We start from the raw sequence: 24,709 nt of genomic DNA on the forward strand, positions 1-24,709 counted from the left end.
CAGTAGAAAGAGCGAAGTATTCAAATGGATAAAGAAACAATAAGAAGAAAGTGAAGAATGATGACAAAGATGTGAGTCTATCATAATTCTATAATTTTTTCCCACTCAAAAAAAAAAAATCTAAAAAAAGAGGGGAAATGTAATAGACTTACATCCTTTCAAAAAAGACAAGTTGAAATCAAATGGAATATGACCACTCTAAAAAGCAATTCTATATATATTTCTCTTCCTTTCTTAATAATTAAGCATCATTAGGGATAAAACTGCTTCTATTTTTATTTTGCCATAATTCTAATACTCAAAGCTAACTTTAAAATCTACTTCAAAGTTGTCTGAAATGATTAAGAAACTTATGCTATCAAAATAATGGGAGTTTGTCCAGAAGACCTCCATTGTTATCTCTCCGGCTAAAAGCTGGCAGCAGACTAACTTACAAGCAAGACAAAAAATGGAGGGAGGGCCCTAGCCAGTTGGCTCAGTGGTAGAGCGTTGGCCCAGTGTGTAGAAGTCCTGGGTTTGATTCCTGGCCAGGGCACACAGGAGAAGCACCCATCTGCTTCTCCACCTTTTCCCCCCTCTCCTTTCTCTCTGTCTCTCTCTTCCCCTCCTGCAGCCAAAGCTCCATTGGAGGAAAGTTGGTCCGGGCGCTGAGGATGGCTCCATTGCCTCCGCCTCAGGCGCTAGAATGGTTCTGATTGCAGCAGAGCAATGCCCCAGAGGGGCCAAGCATCACCCCCTGGTGGGCATGCTGGGTGGATCCCAGTTGGGCAAATGCAAGAGTCTGTCTGCCAACCCCCTACCCCCACCCCCGCTTCTCACTTTGGAAAAATACCGGGAGGGGGGAGGGGAGAAAGAAAAAATGGAGGGAGGACTAGGAAGGTAGTGGTGTATACATGAGTAGTTGAGCAAACCAGTACTCTGGTCAAAACTATAAGTCTGCTTGTTTTATGCCTCAGAATAAAAAATATTAAACTATAATTTAAAATTCTTAATTAAAAAGGGATAAATTTAGGGGAACGCTGTTTTGAACAAAAATTTCCATATCTATATTATATATAGATGTATAGGTATATATCTTTTAGCATCTCTACTTCTGGTCTAACATCAAATAAATAAAATAAAATAACACTTACTGATGCATTACCACTTCGAAGTCGTTCTGCTATAAACTCATCCATCAGATCAGGAACATTAGCATTGCTGCTGCCAATATCACTATTAAGAGGAGGCAATTTTGGGCTCATGTCCTCTTTATTGACTAAAAATAAATAAATAACTATATATAGTGAGGAAAGACTTAACTGCAGTTTCTAAATTTGAAACAAGCAAGATTCGCCCCCCCAAACAAATTACCTATGCCATATCAATTATTTGCCAAACATGCATTTATAATTTCTCTCCTTTTAGATTTAATTTTAAGAATTAGTAAATTGACATTTACTTTATTTAACTAAGCAGATGTTAGTCAATCTCCAATATAACCTTAAACAGCAAGAAAGCTTATAGATAAGCACTAGTTGGAGTTAGGTTAATATTGCCTATAAAGAAACTGGTATATTTATCTTTCTTTCTGCCTCTATGCTTCTATTTAGTGTTAATTTAGAATTCTATTTTTCCCAAAAGAATATTGGCAAGAAATATATCCCCTGGATCTATGCAAATCTCAGGGGGATAAATGGATTTAAGTTTAGATATTTATAAATCAAAATTTTATGACTTTAACATGCTGTTTCTATTTATTACAAAATCTAATTTTATTGCTCTAATAAATGATTTTCACAAAGATTTTTCTGTGAAAAAAAATCCAAAATAGTTAACTTGATTTCTTTTTAATGACATTATGATTTATATTACCAAGAAAATGTTAAACTTGGAAATTTATAGAAAATAAAATGATTTATTTCACTATTATGTTGTTATCTAGTTGATTTCTCTTCAATTCAAAGAAAATAAGCACTGTTTATATCCCTAATTAGGTACAAAGCATTTCAGGTTAAGAAAATACATTTATCAGGAGGAGCTCACAGTGAAATACCATTATCTTTATGTAACTGGCCAGGCTTTGCTAAGCTGTCAAATACTGCCCTCAAGTGGCATCAGTGGCTCAATGCGAAGTGCATTCATTATACAGCGTTCTGTTAATCATGCTAACAAAACCAGGTTAAACAAAAAAATTAAAACCTACCTTACTGCTGAAAGTTAAATTTCTATATCTGTGAAGTTATTTTAAATTTGAAGATAAAAGTTATCATAATCTTGCTTTTTGTAACTGTCCATAGAGGTTCCATATTTAAATCATGATTGATTATCATGAAACCTTTATGCACATCTAAAATCTTAGAAAAGAGAAAGTAATGATAAGTGTTTCAAAGATACAACTTGCATTCTATACAAATGAATGCAAAACTAAAATGCCTATAGCTTGTTTGGAAATTGCTTAAATGAAAAGTAACAATCCACTTTAAAATTAAATATTTCCTCTTCAATTATAGTTAACTAAAAATGTCCGTGCTGATTGTTGGACCTTGATTTCCATTATGTTACATAATGTCAAAGTAATATTCTACCAAGAAAAATAAAAACCAAATATATCAGCAGTAAAAATAAATGAACTCAGTGATGTAGCTAGTACTCTTTTAAATATAAACTACTATAGGGGTAGGGGTGAAAGTATTCCAACTCCTCAGAAAACTTAATTGCAAGGCTCACTTGGTACACACTCAGAAAAAGATCTGATTTAGACAGCCTCTGAAAGTTCATTAAAATTTTCCTGTACCTTCCTCTTTCCTATCTTGTTCAGCAGCAAAGAGGTTTAACTAAATGCCTTATAAGGAAAATTAGTAATTTAAATAAACATTTTATGCTGGGAAAAATACAGCTGGGTAAAGGCGCATGCATAACCAAACAGAAAAAGCAGTGACCATCCCAAAGCTTTTTGATTGCTTATAGCTTGCTTCAGTTGCATTAAGCCAAACTGGTCTGTGTCTTTCTCCTTTTGCGCTCTGCACATTGTTAGTGCTCACCTGCAGCTTTCCTTCCAAAATAGCCCATTACATGACTGTACAGATCCCTCAGTGGAGCCTCTGGTGGCATTCTGTTCTGCCTCTGTGGGGAAACATTTGCCTTCGGCTTTGAAAGAGCATGTACAACAGTTTTATAAACGCCACCCAGGGAGCCCTGTGGTAGTCCTGCCTCATGACCTGATGATCTAAGAGTACTACGACTACCTAACTGATAACTTGCAAGTCCTTCTTTTTGTAATACGATGGGAATCTCTGTAGATTCCTTAACTGTTTTACTCCCTATTGATGTACTAATTGTATCCAGAGGTCTGTACACACCAGGTTTTACTAGTTCAGTAACACTGTTTGAGTTGTTATGAGGGATGCTGGCGCTGCTATTGCTACCACTAAAGCCACTGAGCTTCCGTAGTCTCATCTTCCATGGAGCCTCTTTGTTTTCCAGAGGATTATAAAACTGAACTGACTCAGTAGATGGTCTAAAAGTAACATGAACACTATTTCGTTTTTTAGTAGAAATTTTCATGATTTTGGCTCTATGTGTTACTGTCTCAGACAAGCTCCTTTTGGTTGGAGAAAGCTTGCTAGTGTTTGTAACATGAGGCATTCTACGAATGGGTGCTTTCAGTGTAGTTTTCTTGGCATGCGTAACATGTGGGGCAGTTTTTTTTTCATTAATTTGCACACCCTTAACCTTCTCAACTAGTGTTATATCTACACAGGCATCTAATTCAGTAGCTGCTTGTCTAGACAGATATTTCCTCTTTTCTTTATCACAAGGGCTACCACAATTAGGTTCTGATGACTGTTTATCACTGTTTAGTTGCTTAGATTTTTCAGAAGTTTTTGTTCTCATAAAACTATCTAATTGGTTAGATGCAATGTTACTCATGAAGACAGATGAGTTTTTCTCTTTTTGAAACTGTATGTTTTCAGGAGTCCCAACAAAAGAGGAGATATTTTCTAATTTATTTTCTTGGTCTAAGTATTCTAATTTATCTAAGGATGGCCTTTCATCCCTATTTACAGCAATAACCACTTCCTGAGAAGCTGCATCTTTACATAACTCATTTTTACTGTGATTTTCCTGGTTTTCCTTAAAATATTCTTTCAGGGAGGAAAGAAGATCGTCATCTCCTTCAAGGTCAATGTACTGGATTTGTTCAAAAGCTGAATCTGCGAGTTCTACTGGATCTATTAAGTGACAGAGATGGTCATATATGCTATCACCGACTTCCAGAGAAGACTCTCTACTGTGAGTGTCAGTGAGGTGGCTCTCAGTGGATCTAGTGATTGAAGAAGCCTCTGCGGAACTCTGCAAGCTTGGCGCGTGATGGGATGAACTGTCAATGACAGGAACTGCACCTTTGGCTCGTTCAACAGTGAATGGTTCCAAGATGTCAGACGTGCTGCTGCTTCGAGGCAGTGGCTGCTCCTCATTCAAAGCGCCAAAAACTTCATTTCCAGTGTCTTCACTTTGTGAAAAATGTCTGACTCTAGTTGGGCGGGGAAGTATTTGAGTATCATCAATATCTGTAAAAAAGAAAAATTACGTAGAGTAGAACAATATGAGTATGAAAAATATTACTTTCAACCAGACCCTAATCATATCCTTAAAAATAAAAAATTCTGAGATTTTTTTTGTAAGCTCAATGACAGAAAATCTATTAAAAATACAAATCTGTTTTTAAATAATGATGGGCACAAGCCAATACAGCACGTAGTGTCAATGAATTAGAAAACTACTAGAATACATTTTAAAATGTTAACATGCAAAGAAAGAGACAGTGAGGTGATGAGACATTTGGAAGTGCAGTTAAAGATAGAGCTGTGCCAATAAATCAAGCAATTCAAACTGTTGTTCAATTTTTCCTACATACTTAAGTTCCAAGCAGGAAAACTAGATCTTAACCTAGAAAGCTGATCTAAATACACCATTGTAAAATTTTATAGGGTCTCATATATTCTTGTTTCCTTCCTTATCAGGCCAGAGGCATCATCTTTTCTTCAAATCTTGCCTGTTTCATCAACATATTATAAAAGAACATCTCTACCCTCACCCTAAATTTCTATTTGTCACAAAACTATCTGTTCTATGAGGTGTTTTACTTTATTTTACTATAGTATTAACATCTATTCATCCCTATCAAACAAACAATTGTACTTTTTCATTTCTGACTCAAATACCATTTACTCCTGTAAGAAATCTTCTGTCTCTCACCAGCCCTTTCCATTAAACCATCAAACCATAAAAACTGTACCTACGTCTTCTTATATCTTTCTAAAAATCACATATTTTAGAATAAAAGTGGACATTAAAATAAAAGTGTCTACTTTAACTCCCTTACTGAAGAAATCAAGGCCCAAAGAGATAAAATAGAAAATACAATGTCTTTGAATCCATCATGGCCTTTATGCTACCTAACAATTTAAAAATATTTTATTCAGAAGCCAGCAAAGTAAAGTGAAAAAAAGACAAAGTAAAAAAGCCAGATGTTCCTGACCAGGCGGTGGCACAGTGGATAGAGTGTCAAACTGGGGTGCGGAGGACCCAGGTCCGAGACCCCGAGGTCGCCAGCTTGAGCGCGGGTTCATCTGGTTTGAGCAAAAAGCTCACCAGCTTGGAGCCACGGTCACTGGTTTGAGCAAGGGATTATTCGGTCTGCTGAAGGCCCGCGGTCAAGGCACATATGAGAAAGCAATCAATGAACAACTAAGGTGTCACAACGAAAAACTGAAGATTGATGCTTCTCATCTCTCTCTCCGTTCCTGTCTGTCTGTCCCTACCTATCCCTCTCTCTGACTCTCTGTCTGTCCCTGTAAAAAAAAAAGCCAGATGTTCTTATTTATTAGGTTTGTAATACAAAGGTTATACGTAACAGAACTATAACTAAACAATCAAAATGAGAAGATTTAGATGCAGAGTAAGATAGATCTTGTCCAAGATCACAAAGTAACTTATTGATGGTGCTAGGTCTAGAACTTAGGTTTTCAAAATCTAGATTCTTGAGACCAGTTTCCTCATTTAAAGAATGGGGATACTAATTCATAATATGCTCAGGATTCATACTATGGATGAATGACTGGTCTAGCTGCTATTTCATTCATATCATCCTTTTATATGAGGTCCAAAAGGAGCCGCTTTATACCAAATTCAGATCAAAAGGAACTTGTATTATGCCAAGACTCCACTACATTCCTAAGAATACACATTTAGAGTCCCTACTTATGTCAAATACACAAAATCAGCAAAATTTCTTTCACCATTAAGTTCATAATATAATACTTATAAAGAACTGACCTTGCCCTGGCCGGTTGGCTCAGCGGTAGAGCGTCGGCCTAGCGTGCGGAGGACCCGGGTTCGATTCCTGGCCAGGGCACACAGGAGAAGCGCCCATTTGCTTCTCCACCCCTCCGCCGCGCTTTCCTCTCTGTCTCTCTCTTCCCCTCCCGCAGCCGAGGCTCCATTGGAGCAAAGATGGCCCGGGCGCTGGGGATGGCTCTGTGGCCTCTGCCTCAGGCGCTAGAGTAGCTCTGGTCGCAACATGGCGACGCCCAGGATGGGCAGAGCATCGCCCCCTGGTGGGCAGAGCGTCGCCCCATGGTGGGCGAGCCGGGTGGATCCCGGTCGGGCGCATGCGGGAGTCTGTCTGACTGTCTCTCCCTGTTTCCAGCTTCAGAAAAGGGAAAAGGGAAAAAAAAAAAAAAAAAAAAAAAAAAGAACTGACCTTGCCTTTCTTGTCCATGCCCTCCACTTAGAAATTCTTCTAAATGAGATGTAAAACATCTCCTTGAATTCACATTTATGGATGCATTTATACTCATATATTATTGGAGCACATAACAAACGCATACTTGTGCATCTTGATAAATGTTAAGTATTTTGGTTTGCTCTCTCATAATTATCATAGGAACCTCTGAGATTACATTCAACATGCACAAACTATCCTTTCCAAATAATACTCTAATAGGACTCAGCAAAGTTTATGACAAATGCTATATAACTTTTCTATTAAAATTCTTAAGAATTTTGAAGTTGAAATTTTATCACAACAAATTCAAAACTAAGATCATAAGCCCTATTAAAATCTAATATTATGAGACTAGCAAATAAATGAAATTCAGAAAAAGTTTTAATTTTTAATTTCCTTTATTGATACTTCATAATTTTTCCATTCTAAATAAGCCAGTAGGGATTACTGTGAAGTTCTATCTTTAGGACTTTCTTCCCAAACCCAGTCTTCATCTTGCATATTAGAAAATTTAACCATTATGTTAGCCCAAGGTTTATTCCTAAACTTGTGTTACCACATATGAATAGCTAAAACTTTTATGCAAGTTTGAGAAAGCTTTTAAAAATCAATATTTTTCTATCAATAATATAGTGTTAAAAAATTTAAAACAAAAACTTTTTGACAATTTTAAGCTTTAAAGATAGTTCCTACCTGAACAAATGAAAATACGAATTGCATAAAATCAAACAAGAAAATAAACTGCTGACAAGAAATCAATGCCAGCATTTGCATAATTGACTCTTATGAGCCTTAAAGAAATATAACTGAACTTTGTTAAGGAAAAAACACCAATTAATAGCTAAACCATATATAGTCTTTTCTCCATGCTTGGCTTTGTCCTAAGGATCTTACATATATTAATTCACTTAATCTTCATGACAACCCTGTGTTATTATCTCCATTTTATAGCTAAATAAATTATTTAAGTGACTTGCCTGAAGTTATATAATTAGAAAGTAAATAGTTGGATTAAAAGCAAGGCAAAAATTAGTCTATGTTCTTAATCTCTCAAATAATGACATATTTATGAATAACTCATTTTTCTTTCATTATTTTTTTAATTGGTGAAAATCACATTAAATTGCCCAGTGAGTTATCTCTATAAAGATAAGTATCTTAGAAATTAAAATTTAGTCAAATACAAAATTTGTAAATTATACAGAAGAAAACAATTGACAAAGTTTGTACTGATTGCTAAAAATAATGGGGCATCAGGTTAAAACAAAAATGACCTTCACAATAATTTAATATGCTGTTTATATTTTATCTTGAAAAATAACAGCCTCTAAATTAAGTTAGTTTAACCTAAAGTGTCAGTAACCACTGAATAAAAAAAACAAGGAAAAAGCTTTTTAACAAACTAAAAAATACCTTGAACACTGAGAAAGATGCTTTCTATAGAGCCCACAAAGTACTGGAAACATGTTTTATCTCTAGATTTCTTTAATAATGTTTAGCATTAAAGTTTTCTGAATTAAAAAGTTTTTTATGAATATTCTGTTTCAAAGAAAATTTTTCTTCACTGTTTTAAAAGATGTTAATTAACGTGTAATATTAATTTTAATATGTAAAAAAATTCTTCCCACTTGAATTTGTTTGGTATTAACATCGTAATGTCCCCGTTATTTAAAATAGTTCATCACCAGCCAGGGCACATAGGAGAAGCGCCCATTTGCTTCTCCACACCCCCCCCCCTCCTTCCTCTCTGTCTCTCTCTTCCCCTCCCGCAGCCAAGGCTCCATTGGAGCAAAGATGGCCCGGGCGCTGGGGATGGCTCCTTGGCCTCTGCCCCAGGCGCTAGAGTGGCTCTGGTCGTGGCAGAGCGTTGCCCCTGGTGGGCGTGCCGGGTGGATCCCGGTCGGGTGCATGCGGGAGTCTGTCTGTCTCTCCCCGTTTCCAGCTTCAGAAAAATACAAAATAAATAAATAAATAAAATAGTTCATCATACAGTAGGAGCTCCATAAACAGCAGTAGAAAGAAAGCAAGTCTTGTATTAAAAATTAATGCTAATTAGGAAAATATCAAGTTAGTTCCTCAGGAAAAAAGCCTAAGTTATAATACTAACATACTACTAGAAAACTCTTAATAATTTCTAGAACAAGGTACAGAATCAAGTGCCCAAATCCCTTTTACCAAAGTTAAATTCTATTATCAGTCAAAAGTTGTAATATATATATTTACAGCTCCTGAATTCATATAATCATTTCTATTAATATGCTGAAACTGATGCTACTTTGAAATGCAAAATATTTTCTGGAATTGACAATAAAATGACAATGTCCTTTATGTACTTCATTTTACTATTAAGGAAGGCTAGTAAAAACTCTACATCTTTTTAAGACTAAATATTTAATTTATAAGGTAATTCAAAGCAGTACCTACATCACTGAAGTCATATGAAAAGACTAAACAGCAACAAATCAAGCTTAATTCATTTTAATTTTAGACCACAAAAATTTAAAACACTAAATTATCTTTTACTCTTCTATCCTTCTAATATTTTTTCTGACTCTTAAATTCTGAAAATAAATGACCCTAATCATCTTTGTGATAAGAAAATGACATTGTTTTGTTTAACAACATGTTCTCTAATGCCATGTGTAAGTTAGCTGCAGATTTTTCTTGAGATGTACTTTAAAAAATGAACACATTATTTTAGCAAAAAAGTCTAACTTAGAATTATATTTGAACCAGCAGATTATAGGCAAAAAAAAACTGTAAAAGATTACTATCACACACTGATAAGAAGTTCTTGATTGTATAAAGAGCCTACTTGTTTGATTACAGATAAAAAATTCTCTTCCTGATCAGGAAGAATTTAGGAACAGGATGGGATGTGAGAGATACTATAGTCTTTCTCATAATAGTCAGAAAATAGAAGCAGAAAGATAAAAATATTTTGCTCTGTGCAGGGCTCAATTCAAATAATGAAGTACTGTTATTATAACATTTGCAGTCTATGTAATATGACCTGGACACAGTAGACTCTAACAATAACAAATGTGGCAAACAAATTACCAGTTTTGAAAACTAACTGAAAGAAGGTGGGTCTGCAAACTTAATTTCAGGGTGAGAAACCCACAGTACTTGATTAGAAAAAAGTAAGAAATAGTTGCAGAAATATAAACAAAATCAATTGTCCAACATGCTTATGTTCTTTTACACCCCTTCTTTCATTAAGTATTATTTTTGACTAGTAAGAGCTAATTTGCATAAGAACAGTTATTGAGATTTCTGCTTTTTGCTGATCTGTTTATCAGGAAAATTATAGACTGGTAAACTGGGCTATCAAATGTGTAGAAGCAGAACTTTGTTTCCCAGAATAGGTAGAGTGTGCTTGCCCAGACAGAACTTTAAAAAACAATGTCAGATTCTTGTGCAACCCCCTGCATATGATATCAAAACCTCAGGCAGGAGTCTAGAAAAAAAAAACCTTTTCAACATCAGTGAGCTTGATGTTAAGAAATAATGTCACTGACACAGTGCCAATGCCCTTGAACTAGTAGTCCCCAAAGCTTAAGGAAACTCTTCAAGGATATTCAGCTATTCAACTAGTTTAGTCTATATAAAGCTGTAACAAAGAGCATTACACTCACAACAATGTAGGCAGAATGGACATCTATCTAATCAAGAATACTTGGAAAGAGAAAAAAAAGAAGTTTAAAACAGGGCTGAACAAAGTTCCCAGCAATTTTCTTTGGGCTAGGACATTTTGCCGAGTAACTACATTCAACACAGATTTGCTTCTTTCTAACAGACAAGACACTAAATGATTCTATTCATACAAATTCACTTTTAAAAAGAAAAAAAACTAATCTATGGTGATAAAAATTCAAAAGTGAATGTGTGTGTGGGGGGGTGTGCACGCACATGTACCAGAACATGAGGGGTGTACTGATTGAAAGTGTCACTAGGGAATTCGGGGGGTAATGAAAACTTGCAATATTTTGTTTGTGGTGATGGTTAATACAGGTGTGTATAAATCTCAAAATTCATTAAACTGAACTTAGGATCTACACATTTTATTATATGTTAATTAAACTTTATTAAAGAGACCATCCCAGTACTGGGGATCAAGAACCTGAGGCAGAATTGAAAAGCTGAGCTGGTTTTGAGGCTCCTTAGAAACTGAGGCTTCATAGAACTATTTCTTTATTTGGCTTATAAATGAGTGGGTTCTTAGAATCCTACATACTATTATAATCTAATATAAATACAAAGATTTATTATAAAACAACTTTTAGATTATGTACTTTTCCCCTTTCTTAAGTTCCACTACTATAGATGATAACGCATTATTCAAGATTTACCATGTTGTTAGTGAAAACAATGGGAAGATAAAAGTCAAGGCTGACTGTTATCGTCCAAGTCATCTTTTTGAAACATCTATAATGATGTAAATATACAATATTATGTCTCTTAACCACCTAAGAAGAAAAAAAAATGAAACAGAAACAGAAAGAAACTGGCCATTTACAACCAAAAATATTGGACATTGGCACAGCACTAAACTTAGCACTTCCAGAATGAACTGCAAGGGTAGCATTAGAGTTCAAATAACTCAAAATGTTGATTTCTCAACCACTTCCCAATTTCCCACACCTCCCCCAAAGAAATTAATTTTGACGAGTTTATTTGATTAAGCAAAATTTGAAAGCAGAGGATTAAACGTGAACAAGGTGGTGCAGAAATTAGCAGAGGTGGCACTACCTGAAAGCTCATCAGAAAGGGGAGTGAGAACAATATCAGGCAAGAAGGGTTTGGAAGTATGGATCAGAACAGGAGCACTTTTAGCACTGCGTATATAGGCCGATGGCAGAGCACATTCACCAATGGATCGGCTTCTCATGGCTTTAAAAAAAGGAAAAGAAAGAAGTGGGGAAGGAAAAAAGAAGAGTGACTATAATGAAAGGCTTGTGTCACAGAAAAAGCAGCAACAGAGAAAAAACTAAAAGATACAAAGGAAGGAAAATTTAAATTAAAACATTTCAGCACGGCAAATACTGGCAAGCTGTAAGAAATCAGAAAACACATGTGACATTTCAAATGCAAATATTTTGGTATAAAGCAAGAAAATGCTTTTTATTATTAGAAGTTACAATGATATCACATTAAAAACAAGCTTTTATAAGCCCTATGTTCTCAAAAGAAAGAGTTGAAAATGTCATTGAATGGAAACATTAAAAAGAATGTAATTTTTCTTTAAAAATAAATTTGGTACCATATTTGGGCATTTCTCTGAGCCATTCTTCTTAATGAAGCTGAATTCCAAAAAAAAAAAAAGTAGTTCCTACATTCATACATTCCCTAATAAATTGTCAAGATCACTCATAGGTCTTTCTTTAGAAAATTTTATGTAATTCATAATCTAAAACATTGAATCTTATGGTTAGTATATATTTGTTCCTGATAGAAGAATAATACTTAAACCAGTATCTCTTATTTATATAAAAGTTAACTTTTAAAATATATATCAAAACATTTACAGAAAATAGAATTTGCAATCAGTATGAAGAATCAATTCACAGAAAAATAAACAAGTTTGTGCTTATTCAGAATCTTAAGCATATTATATAAAAACTTAAATTTTTAAAGGTAACTTAAAAGCTGGATTACTTTTTAAAAATTGCATTTGTAGCTGTATTTGATAAAATCTTAAAAGGAGAGTCACCATTTCATAAAATTAAAGACAAATTTTAATACACTTTGAACTAAATTAATAATCAAGTTTATACTTCCCAAACATTTTTAACTTACTAGTTTAGTAAAACAGTTATGTATATTGTTGTGTAAGAAGAGAGGACTTAAAAAATATTGCATAATATACAGTGTAATAGTGACATTGGTAAAAAAGAAATTTAAATGTTAACATCAATTTAAAACCTTGGGTTTTACTCATTACAAGAAACACTGGGTTCCCTGATGCCTAAATTCCTCATCCTATCACACAAGGCCTTTGTAACCTGGCTGCATGGGCCACTGAAATGTCATCATCTGGCTCTCCAACCCAACGCCCTGACTTTATCCTGCTCCTTGAAAAGTGAACAATCTTTTGAAACAGTGTGGCTCTGTGAGTTCATAATATGCTTGGTCTTTTTTTCTTCCTGAGATGCCCCTTCATACTCAAAATGTCGTCTCATCTGGGAATCTTTCCTCATTCTCTCACATCATTAATTTCTTAGAAATATAGCAATGAACAAAACAAACAAGAATTCCTGCTTTTACAAAGTTTACAATTTATTTTTAGTGGATTGCATGTTTCCTATGTCAGCCACTCAACTTTTCAAATGCAAAAACTATGTCCTCTTATCTTTATATCCCTAGTGCCCGGCACATATGAGCTTAATTAATCTTTATTGAATGATATGTGTATTCGAGTAGCCCAGTATATAATCGTTTAAAAAACAAAAGTATCCATTGTGAACATAGAGAGGAGAAAACCAGAAAAAGTATCAACCCAAAACTAAAGGTACGTCAGAGTTTGTCACTAGAAAAGAATCAGATTTTTCAAAAATTAGTATTTATGTTGGCAAAATAAAGAATTCCTTAAGAGCAGTTTTTAGATAAATTTATGGGCAGCAAAACATGGAAGGCTGAAATATATTAAGACAATAGCAACTGGCTGCAGTGTATGGGTTTGTCTTGTAGTGAACCTAAAATGATTTTTTTTTTTAAAAACTGCACTTGCATACAAAATGTTAGAATCTAATCCTACTTACATTTTTGCGAGCTTCTTTTGTGAAAGTGACCAACAATTTTATAATCCAGTTTGAAATAAAAGTTGATTTCAAAATAATCACTCAGTAAAACTTGTTACAGCAAAGACACACAGAGGCAAAACTTGAAGTGCTGCTTATTAACACAAACCACCTACTATCATCAAACATGAGGTTCAGAGATATTCCTTTAAAAACTAAATTAAATCAAATTTTCAATTCCACAAATGAATTACAAATTTCCTTCTATTTTTTTTCTCATGGGTTAGATAATTCTTTCTGTTTCTTCTTTTCCACCATGAATTTGAAGAGACTGGGCATTTCCCTTGGAATTTCTTTCATAAATGTTTTATTCTATAAACACTAAGTTAGTGCTATGATCTGGAATGAATTCTTCAAAAATTGACCCCTCCCTTTCTTACAGGTCTATGCATACCTAGAAATCCATCAAGAGCCTCACAGCCATAGCCCTGGCCAGTGGCTCAGTGGTAGAGCATTGGCCTGGTGTGTGGATGCCCGGGTTCGATTCCCGGCCAGGGCACACAGGAGAAGCGCCCATCTGCTTCTCCATCCTTCCCCCTTTCCTTTCTCTCTCTCCCACTCCTTTCTCTCTCTCTCTCTCCTCCACTCCCGCAGTCAAGGCTCCATTAGAGCAAAGTTGGCCCAGGTGCTGAGGATGGCTCCATGGCCTCCGCCTCAGGTGCTAGAATGGCTCCAGTTTCAATGGAGCAACACCCCAGATGGGCAGAGCATCACCCCCTAGTGGGCTTGCCAAGTGGATCCCTGCTGGGTGCATGTGGGAGTCTATCTCTCTGCCTCTCTGTTTCTCACTTCAGAAAAATACAAAAAAATTAAAAAGGAAGCCTCACAGCCATGCAACCCCACTACAGAAATTTAGAAAGAATTAACTACTGGGACTTTTCAAGATATAGTAATCTAAAGCTTAGGTCAGAAGATCTCTATTAAACCACTAACATTTCTATTACTGCATACATTTCTAAATCACATCCATCAATGAGCTTCTTAAATCTGCAGTATATTTTATATAAATGAAAGAGCAGTATCAAAATATAGCATCAAAAAGTAAAAGCAAATTTTCAAACCTATAAGCCTATAAACATACCAATATTTGAAGGATTATTATTTTTTTTTAACTTTGATAGTAAAGCTGGGAACCGTGAAACACAGCAGGGTGTAGGATAGAAGATGCAGCAGGAGAGCCTAGCCAGGGCTGCTCTGTCTCTCTGTAAATGTTATAGGAAAGAAGTAAGTCTAGGCAGGGCTGCTCTGTCTCTCTGTAAATGTTATAGGAAAGAAGTAAGTCTAGGCAGGGCTGCTCTGTCTCTCTGTAAATGTTATAGGAAAGAAGTAAGTCTAGGCAGGGCTGCTCTAGCTCACTGGAGACTCAGAGAAAAGGGGGCCTTGGAGGAAGGTTCAGGGGGCTAGCCCGGGACGAGCTGCTGCTGCTCACTCCTCCCCTGGTTTCACATCTCGTGGGGACTGTTAAGAGTTTAGGAGATACACACCTGTGGGGGGACCAAGAGAAGGGAAAAGCGCAGGCATGCTCCTGGGGGGGGAGTACGCCCTATTTTAAGGATTCTTATCTTCACTACTCTTAAAAAAATAAAAAGTTAAAAAGAAATAAAAAAGAAAAATAGATGCACTCTACATAAATTCATTTTGGACCACACGTAACCTTCGCTCCAGAGTTCCCATGCAGCGTAAGAAATTTACGAACAGCAATTTAGACAGATCACTAAAAGCACACAAATATACAAAATAAATAGGAAGGCAACTCTGGCTTTTCTCACTTCCAAAATGTTACACATATTTCTCCCTAATTTATAATCAAGTAAAATTCACAACATGTATAGATAGATGTGTGTTCACTGGCAGAAACACATCTATCTATAAGTCCTGAAATTTAGGCCTAATTTTGCAATAAACATAAACTAAGAGGAAAAATCTGAAAACAGATACAGTGATATATTTGTTCCAAATGCTGAAGGTCAGGTTCTAAATCATAATTACAAATGTGTTACATTGCTTCTCTAGATTGTATTCTATAATAAGTCCTAAATTCACTGTATCTCCTTTAATAATAGTTATATTAAATATGCTAGTCACAAAATTTTAATGACATTTTATACTAAATAAAGTTTAGTACAAAGTTTCTTACTAGGGCCATCCTGAGTAAACTGAAGGTTAAAGAATTATGTAATGTTTAATAATTTTCTTTAAATCAAGACATGTTGCCTTTAAGTGAAAAATAAATTCTCTTAGCATAATTCCAATCAGAAAACTCAGGAATAAAATAAAACTTTGAATATAATAAAATTACTATTTTATAAATTTTACCATAGATTATACTAGTATCCTCATAAATTATAAGGACTTTAAATGCTTATATTAGTTTAGAGTACTAGTATAAACAAAGCTGTCTAAAGTTAAATTAGTCTTTAAAAGTTACATATTTTATCACTCTATAGGCAATTCAGTCATGGGAAAATAATAATAGATTTAACAAGAGGAATTAGGTTTGTTATTAAAAGGACTATTACATAAAAGAAATGTAAATTAAAGTCAGAAATAGTATCAATGTGATTTCTCCCAAATCAATTAGGAGAACATGATGACACTTTAAAAAATAAAATTTTCAAAGGTAAGCCTGTGATTATTTCAAACACCTAAATTACTTTGTTTCTAATTAATATATCATATGTATTTTTTAATTAATATACTTTAACTTTTTTAAAAGCAGTCTTAGGTTTACAGAAAAACTGAGTGATAAGTACAAGTAGTTCTAATATATCCCCTTCTCTCCACCACCAGGAACACTAGTTTCCTCAAATACAGTATTAATATCTTGCATGAATCAGTATGGTACACTTGCTACAGTGGATGAGCCAATACTGATACAGTGTTATTAACAAAAGTCCATAGTTTGTATCAGGGTCATTCTTTGTATCAGGGTTCATGTATAAAGACATGTATACACCACTAGAGTATCACACAGACTAGTTTCACACAACTCTAAAAATCTTCTATGCTCCTCACTTATTTATCCCTTGTCCTTTCCCTGCTCCCCACCCCACGGTAACTAGTGATCTTTTAATAGACTCCTTAGTATTCCCTCTTCCAAACTGCTATAGAGTTGAAATCATATGTAGCCATTTCAGATTGGCTTCTTAATTTAGCAATATGAATGTGGGGCTCCTCCATATTTTTTCATGATTTAATAGTTAATTTCTTTTATTGCTGAATAATATTCCGTGTGTGGATATACCACAGTTTGTTAATCTATTCAGCTACTGAAGAACATCTTGAGATTTCCAAGTTTTGGCAATTATGAATAAAGTTACTACAAATATTTGTATGCAGGTGATGTGTGGACATATATTTTCAAGTTATCTGGATAAATAACAAGGATGGTTGGATCCAATGGTAAGAATATGTTTAGTTTTTTAAAAACTACCAAACTGGGCAACTTCCCTGGCCTCCATCTTACCTCGGGGCCAGGGAACCTTGCCGGGCGGGCAGGATGCGCGCTCTGTACTGAATAAAGTCTTTTTGTTATTCCATACTTTGCGGCTCCGAGCCCTGTTCTTTCCTTCTTGGCAGGGAAAAATACCTTACATTTTGGTGCAGAAACCCGAAGGAGTTAGAAGTCCGCAAGGACCGCTCCTCTTCCTCATCCCCTCATACATGGCTTCTAATTATTTGCGCACCTGTCCTTAATCTCTGTGCCACCTGTTCCACCGCGCAGGCCTTTTTCTGGCCAGAGAAACCTCACCTAAAACCTCCACTCCTAATCTTTCTTTCTCCGTGGACTCCCAACTCTCTCTGCCTCCTGTCTGACCCCCGGGGGCGCCCCTCTCTCAGGACTTTTCTCTGGTCCCTCTGCAGACCTCTTTTGTGCTCAGGTCTCTTCCCTCTGAGAGCCCCCTCCCCTCCCTTTACAAAAACCTGTTTCTTATTCACCACTACCATTCTCTTTCTCCTCCCCTGCTGGAAAAAAAACACAAAACAACTACCAAACTGTCTTCCAAAGTGGCTGTACCCTTTTGTATTCCCACTTGCACTGAGAGTTACTGTTGCTCCACAACCTTATCAGCATTTAGTGTTGTCAGTGTTTTGGAGTTTAGCCATCTAATAGGTGTATAGTGGTATTTCATTGTTTTAAGGACAATTCAGCTTCAAATCCTACACATTAAACCTACAGATATATATGCATGTATGTACAAAGTATAGAAGTAAACATAACTGCATTCTGTACCATCTTTAATAACTCAAAATTGGAAATTAACTGAATGTCCATCTTCAGAACAAGGGATAAATTACGGTACTTTCAGGTAATGAAATCTGACCTAAGAAGTTCAACAGTTTCTGATATGTAATAATCTTTAAAATATATCATCACAGCTTACTTCACCTCCTAGCACTTTCTTCCTTTCTCACTCCACACTCTAGTCACTCCGGCCTCCTCCTTCTTCCTCAAACACCCAAGCACATTTCTGTCCAGGGCTTTCTTACTTTTCCTTCTGCCTGGAACTCTCTTCTTCTGGATGTCTGTTCTCACTTTCTTTAGGTCTCTGCTCTTAAATCACATGGTGAGACAGGCCTTCACTGACTTCCCTATCTGAAACAGTCCCAAATCTCCCCATCCTATACTTTCCTGTCCCTTACCCTGCTTTACTCTTTTTTCATAGTACTTACTACTTCCTGACACTTTACTAGTTTATCTATTTATTATATGTCTCCCCAAACACTACAATTGTCAACTTCAGTGGAGTTCATTGACTTTGTTCTTACCTACAGCCAAAATGCTTAGAACAGTGCTTCCAGAGTGAGTACTTAAAAAAATTTTGTTTGAATGTCCAAAAAGCAATGGTTCACAATGGTCTGTACATTATGCTGTATATCCAGGCTGTTATGTATAAAGTATTTTTAGAAGAATGCTCAAGAAACTGAGAATAGTGGTTGTCTCTAATGAGGTGAACTGGGAGGGTGGGGAGGAGTAAGGAGAGAGATTTATTAGAATATATGTAAGTTATCATAGTTTGAATTTTTAACTAAGTTTATTAAGAACACAAAAATATGAATTTTAAAAATTTAAGAAAATAGATGTCCAAAAAATATACTAGTATTTTCTACTTTTAGCAGGTACCTTCCAAAACAAAAGTTTTAATGCTTTAACTTTTTGATAGGTTTGTTCAATGAACAAGCCACAGAAAATTGTTTTAACATAAGTATCAGAGGTCAGCAGAATTTAAAAATTAATATTTTGTTCTTTTATATAATATGCTTTTGAAAAATTAGAAATGAACCAACATGTTAACAATGATTACCTCTCATTAGACAGATAGTGTCTTTACATTTAAACTTTACTTTCCACACTAAGCATAAATTATTTCCATAAAAAAATATAAAAAACTTTAAAGAGATTTAAGTTTTAAGTGAAATAAAGTAAAATTTCAAACTTAAAAGAACAATTCCTTCCTAACACAAATATTTTCTGTAAATATTTTAATTAATATAAAATAAAGCCATTTCAGATATAAAGAATTTCAAAGTGATTCTATACCAAAATTTCTATTATATTTATTTTAATGCATCAATATCCCTTTTCTTTGTATCATTTCTTATTCTTTATGCTTGATATATACAATGAATATAATTTCATGCTTATTTTATAGAAAGTAGACAGTTGTGGAAATATAATTCTTCTGATGGATTTAAAGCTAACATGATTTTTTAAAGTCGTTTACATCTTTAATTTCCCTATTCTCTTTCTACTTTGTTTCTTCCTTTAGCATGCAATTCTTAACACTTCAGAGTCAATTTTATAAATGATATAAACTTATAAGAATGGTTTTAAATTTATTTTAAATCAACAGTGTTTTTCACCGATTATCACTAGGTATAGATACACTCCCAACCAAAAATTGTACTTTCCTAGAATCATAGATTGCAAAGCCTGAAGTGACTTCAAGCAATTTTATTTCAGGTACTACATAGCTGAAGTCAAGTCTAGAAATTCAGTAAATTGTCCAAGGTTATCTAACTATTTAATAATGAAAGAGAATGAAAAAAGAGTTTAGGACAAAGCCCTTTTGCTTTTCATTATAGCACTGTTTCTACTACAATTCAAACCAAGTTAAAATCTCTGAGAGGAAAAGGAATAAGATGGTAGCTAAGTTCACTGCATGCTGAGTAATCCTACATTCATAAATTCTTCACATCACTGTTCCTTTGCTGTTAGCCCAACATTATAGAAATTTCTTCCACGTCTGTTAAAAGCAGCAAGGAACCTAACAATAGACTCCACTGGCCTTCGCTGTGTGCAAGTAGAAAGCATGTATTCCTAACTGGAAGTCTGTGAAGCCAATCTAAATATATAATTGTAGTACTGAAAATTTTTCACATTTGTGAGTATATTCACTTAATAGAAACTCTACCAGTTAATGCATGAGTTCTGGAAAATGAATCAGTTCTACTTCAACTCTGTAAAATAACAGTTTAGAATTATTGATAACCTCAGTAAAATAAACTACATAAAAACAATAATGTAAGATAAATCTTAATATCACAAAAGAAATAACAGCATGTTACTGGACGCTGAGTACTACTAAAAATAGGGTTCTGCTATAGAAGTGTTTCACTTAACTATAAAAATCAACTGATTGAAAAACTGCATTTATATATACTGTTACTATAAATGGATTGCCCTATACAATTTTCATGCGTTTATTTTATTAATTTTAGATAGACAGATAGAGAGAGAGAGAAACATCACTTTGCTGTTCCACTTATTTCTGCACTCATTGGTTGATTCTTGTATGAGCCCTGACTGAGGATCAAACTTGCAACCTTGGGTATTGGGATGCTCTAACCAACCGAGCTACATGGCCAGGGTCAATTCTCATGATTTTAAAGAGCACATACCAACAGTTTTTTGCCGTACTATACTCCTCGCCTTTTCAGTCCCTGGGGAACCAGTGGTGGTTGCACTTCTCTGTCTCATTGGGGCTTGGCCAGGCTGATCACGGCTCCATCCTTTAGAAAAGGACTTGTCAACTGAAACTTTCTGAAATTCATGTCCAACTCCTAGAAATGTAGATTTGCAATCTTAGTATACTATCACGTAATCAATAATTTCTTCAAATTATATGTCTCACCTTACCTCAGATTCTTAGATTTACTCACATTATATAAAGTAACAAAATAAAATGCTCATGTACTATAATGCTTTATTGAACTTCATTTTATGTAAAACTTATACTCCAAAACAGATGTAGAATTTTTAAATATACCACTGACAATTAAACTATTGTAAATCCTTTGTCACCTACTTGATTTGTAACAGAAATGAAACATTTGAAAAAGCAAAAAGAATAGGAAATAAACTAACCAAAAGCCATCCTGCAGTGGAAATTACAAACTATCTACCTGCCAATAATAGCTGCTTGGGAAATAAATAGTACAGGAAAATATGGATTGGTCACATACTTACCATCCTGGACTACTGTTAAGTGTGAAATGTGACTCAGATACCATTTCTAGTTAGCAACTTATTAATAAAAGTGAAAAGCACTAACAAACCAAGGATCATAAAAACATGTATTAATAATATGTTACTGTCCCTCTACCACGTTTTAACATTAGATACATAGTCCACACTTATGTTTGCTTCTAGTTAAAATTAAGAAAATGTTTCAAAAGACCTTTTATATAATTATTTTTATTATTTATTTGTTTATGTGACAGAGAGAGAGACAGAGGGACAGATGGGGACAGACAGACAGGAAGGGACGGAGATGAGAAGCATCAATTCTTCACTGAGGCACCTTAGCTGTGCATTGACTGTTTTCTTATATGTGCCTTGACCAGGGGGCTACAGCAGACCGAGTGACCCCTTGCTCAACCCAAGGACCTTGGGCTCAAGCTGGTGAGCCTTGCTCAAACCAGATGAGTCCATACTCAAGCTGGAGACCTAGGAGTTTTGTACCTGGGTCCTCTGCATCCCAGTCCAATGCTCTATCCACTGCACCACCACCTGGTCAGGCTATATAATTCTTTTTAAATAGAGTAACATAAAATCACCATTTAAGTTCTAACAAAAAATTGTGTATGATAAAAAGGAAGAATGTTTTATAAATTTTCATTTTGGCTAATTATTAAAATAAATTATTTAAGATTCTGAATTATTTATTTAACATTATCTAGATATGCACAGAACACTTCATCTCACATCAAAAGTACTATTGGTAAGGTTCTTCAAAAATAATTACAAGGTGCTTACATGTTTTATTGTTGAAAAGTTTTAACCTTCAGTGTAAATGAAGGAGGAAATAATGAAAAAGAGACATGACTTTTAACCTCAGCCCTCTTCCTGGCTTCATCTATTGGGACCAAATTATTTGAACAAATTATTTAACAAATTACTTAACTCTTACCTTTCCCTTTGTGCTTTTTTTGCTTCTGCTCACTCAGTTTATCCAATGGTAAATCACTGAGATCCAAACTATATAAATTTCTAGCTAAAACTTTAGTTAGTGTCTCCATAGTCAGTGACCACTCAGTGGCTAACTCTTCCCAGTAGGTCAATGATGACAAGACTGACAGTAAGTCATCCCAAAGTTCTCGGGAAATATACACATTTAGATTTGCTTTGATCCAGGCAACTATAAGAGTCTATAAGACAAATAATCAGAAACAACAAAGAAATATGTTCAAAGTCAGATGTTTAATTATTAAGAACTTACTTAAAGATAAGCAGAATAACTCCCACAGTAATTCATGCAATCTAATAGTTACTATATATATCTACTATATATTTCAGTTAAACTACTGCCAAATGTCAACATTCTAGCAATCAAGACAAGGTGCCAAAACTGAAAAGAAATCTTTTCAAAGTTGTAACTATAACTATTCTTCATGCTCTTTTAAGTTAATGTTAAATAAATGCTTTCTATAAATATACAGTCTACCTACACTATTAACCAGTGAAATTGTAGTTACTGAGCTAAAAAGGATACCTACATTCTCAAATAGGAAGCACTAACTTGCACATTCTAAATCTACAAATTATAGATGTACTTAATGAGGTGTGTTTTTGAAAAATGATATGTAAACAAAAGAATAAAATTAAATTTCATTGTAAAGACACAAGAAGAATTAAGTGTTCTATAATAAATCCAATCAAAAATTTAAAAATTATCCATGAAAGGATAAATATTACTGATCAGTCAGTACCCCTGATGCTAAAGATATACTCTCCTACTGAAGAATCAAATCACAAATATTTTTCAAAAGCTGTAGTCTACAAATTTTATTAGGAAAATTCACATAAATTTACACTTTCAGTATGAAGATGTTCTTCGCCCAGACTGCTTGACATCTGACTGGTAAATATCCAGGGCTAAGAATGAAGGACTGGTTATTCTCAACAATATACTTTTTACTGTAACAACCCTTAACTTTCCTTTCTTCTTCGATACACTTCAAGGTTTTTGCCTAGCTGTATTCCAAGTTTGCAAATCTAAGATCCTTGAATAAATCTGTATAGTTTATTTCTAAAAAAATAAAAGTGAAGATGTGAATGAGCAGAGTTTATAGTACAGAACATTAATAACTAGTGATCCTCCATACTGTCTTTAGATGTCCAGACTACAACAGAATTATTCCACATAGCAAGGTAAAATTTTGTCTTCCTACAGCTTTCACCATTAGGTTAGTTCTTAATAATGAGGAAAGTAAAAAAAAAAAAAGATAATGAGGTCAAGAGGAGTTTAGATAATAAATGTAGCTGGTTTTGAAGGATTATTCACTAGCAGCACAGAATTTTAGGTAAACTAGCATGTTTGAAAAAAGTTAATTTGAATGGTTATATTTATGGTCAAGAAATAGATCTGAGATAGTGCTCATCTTTGACATTAAGAACAATTTTATTCATATATTTGTATTTAATGTGTCATCTTAAGAAAATATTTTGCTTCCTATTTTCCCAAAAATCCGTAATACATTTAAAGTCAGTATTTTATCCTCAAGTTGGAAAATATAATGTATAAATTTCTATATAATCAAACTATCACTGATACTTCAAATAAAAAAGTGAAGAGAATAAAGTCTTATGAAACAGCATGGTAAGTAAAAATCTTCATCTTTTCATTACTATGCAACAACATTAGAAAAAAGTTTTGGCTTTCTAACATTGCCAGAGACTTGAAAACTCATACAGCAAACAATCAGGTAATTCTATAACTTGTGAAGCCCTCTAGCAGCTTTTTGTAATCATAAAACTATACCACACAAAAGAGAAAGTAAATATTGTCAGTTTGTTTTAATACCTTTTTCTCAGACCTGCTATTTCCTTCACTTTAATGGCAGGTTGTGAGTTTGTACATATGGCAAATATCCTATTTAAAAAAGCAACTTTTAATTCAGCTCTATAAAATATCCTTTAATATGAAATGATCTCTGATTTAAAGCATATTTTCCTAGGCAACAAAACCAGGGCTCAATGATTCTTTAAAATATACACCTCTACCCATCTATTTAACTATTTATTTATTTATTTTATTGCCTGGAAAAGCGGTCCTGCAAGTCGACCTGCCAATGTCATATTTTTTTTCCCCTGGAACTGTAGAAAAGCTTGTGATGGCATCTTCAGTACAGACTCCGTGACTCTGAGCAACACAAGCAGCATCTGTTCCCTTAAAGTAAAAAAATTAATTAATGTTTCCTTCTTGTATATGTTTGCTTTTGGTTAATGAGTAACTTTCAAATTAATATTTGTTATAAAAATGGTATTAACTTTCAAAACTCAAATATCTTTCAAATTTTTAGAATTCTTTAAATATTGATATTAAAAATATAAATTCATGGCCCTGGCCGGTTGGCTCAGTGGTAGAGCGTCGGCCTGGCATGTAGAAGTCCCGGGTTCGATTCCCGGCCAGGGCACACAGGAGAAGCGCCCATTTGCTTCTCCACCCCTCCCCCTCTCCTTCCTCTCTGTCTCTCTCTTCCCCTCCCGCAGCCGAGGCTCCATTGGAGCAAAGATGGCCCGGGCGCTGGGGATGGCTCCTTGGCCTCTGCCCCAGGCGCTAGAGTGGCTCTGGTCGCAACAGAGCGACACCCCGGAGGGGCAGAGCGTCGCCCCCTGGTGGGCGTGCCGGGT

The 24,709-nt window shown here is 34.8% G+C and overlaps 1 protein-coding gene across 5 annotated transcripts in view; it reads right to left on the reverse strand.

Annotated features, from left to right (window-relative positions):
• RALGAPA1 (Ral GTPase activating protein catalytic subunit alpha 1) overlaps positions 1-24,709 on the reverse strand; it is a 262,025-nt gene that overhangs the window by 131,128 nt on the left and 106,188 nt on the right. For 2 of the 5 annotated variants that reach the window (XM_066343584.1, XM_066343585.1), the window contains exons 14-19: positions 24,116-24,245; positions 21,987-22,224; positions 20,476-20,637; positions 11,525-11,665; positions 3,024-4,553; positions 1,134-1,258 (exon numbers count right to left, since the gene is read on the reverse strand). In XM_066343584.1, coding sequence (XP_066199681.1) covers positions 1,134-1,258; positions 3,024-4,553; positions 11,525-11,665; positions 20,476-20,637; positions 21,987-22,224; positions 24,116-24,245 — 2,326 coding nt within the window. The remainder of the gene's footprint in view (positions 1-1,133; positions 1,259-3,023; positions 4,554-11,524; positions 11,666-20,475; positions 20,638-21,986; positions 22,225-24,115; positions 24,246-24,709) is intronic. The other 3 variants (XM_066343587.1, XM_066343586.1, XM_066343588.1) reach the window with 3 other exon arrangements.

The sequence above is a fragment of the Saccopteryx leptura genome, chromosome 6 (genome assembly GCF_036850995.1).
Source record: "Saccopteryx leptura isolate mSacLep1 chromosome 6, mSacLep1_pri_phased_curated, whole genome shotgun sequence".
Lineage (NCBI taxonomy): Eukaryota > Metazoa > Chordata > Mammalia > Chiroptera > Emballonuridae > Saccopteryx > Saccopteryx leptura.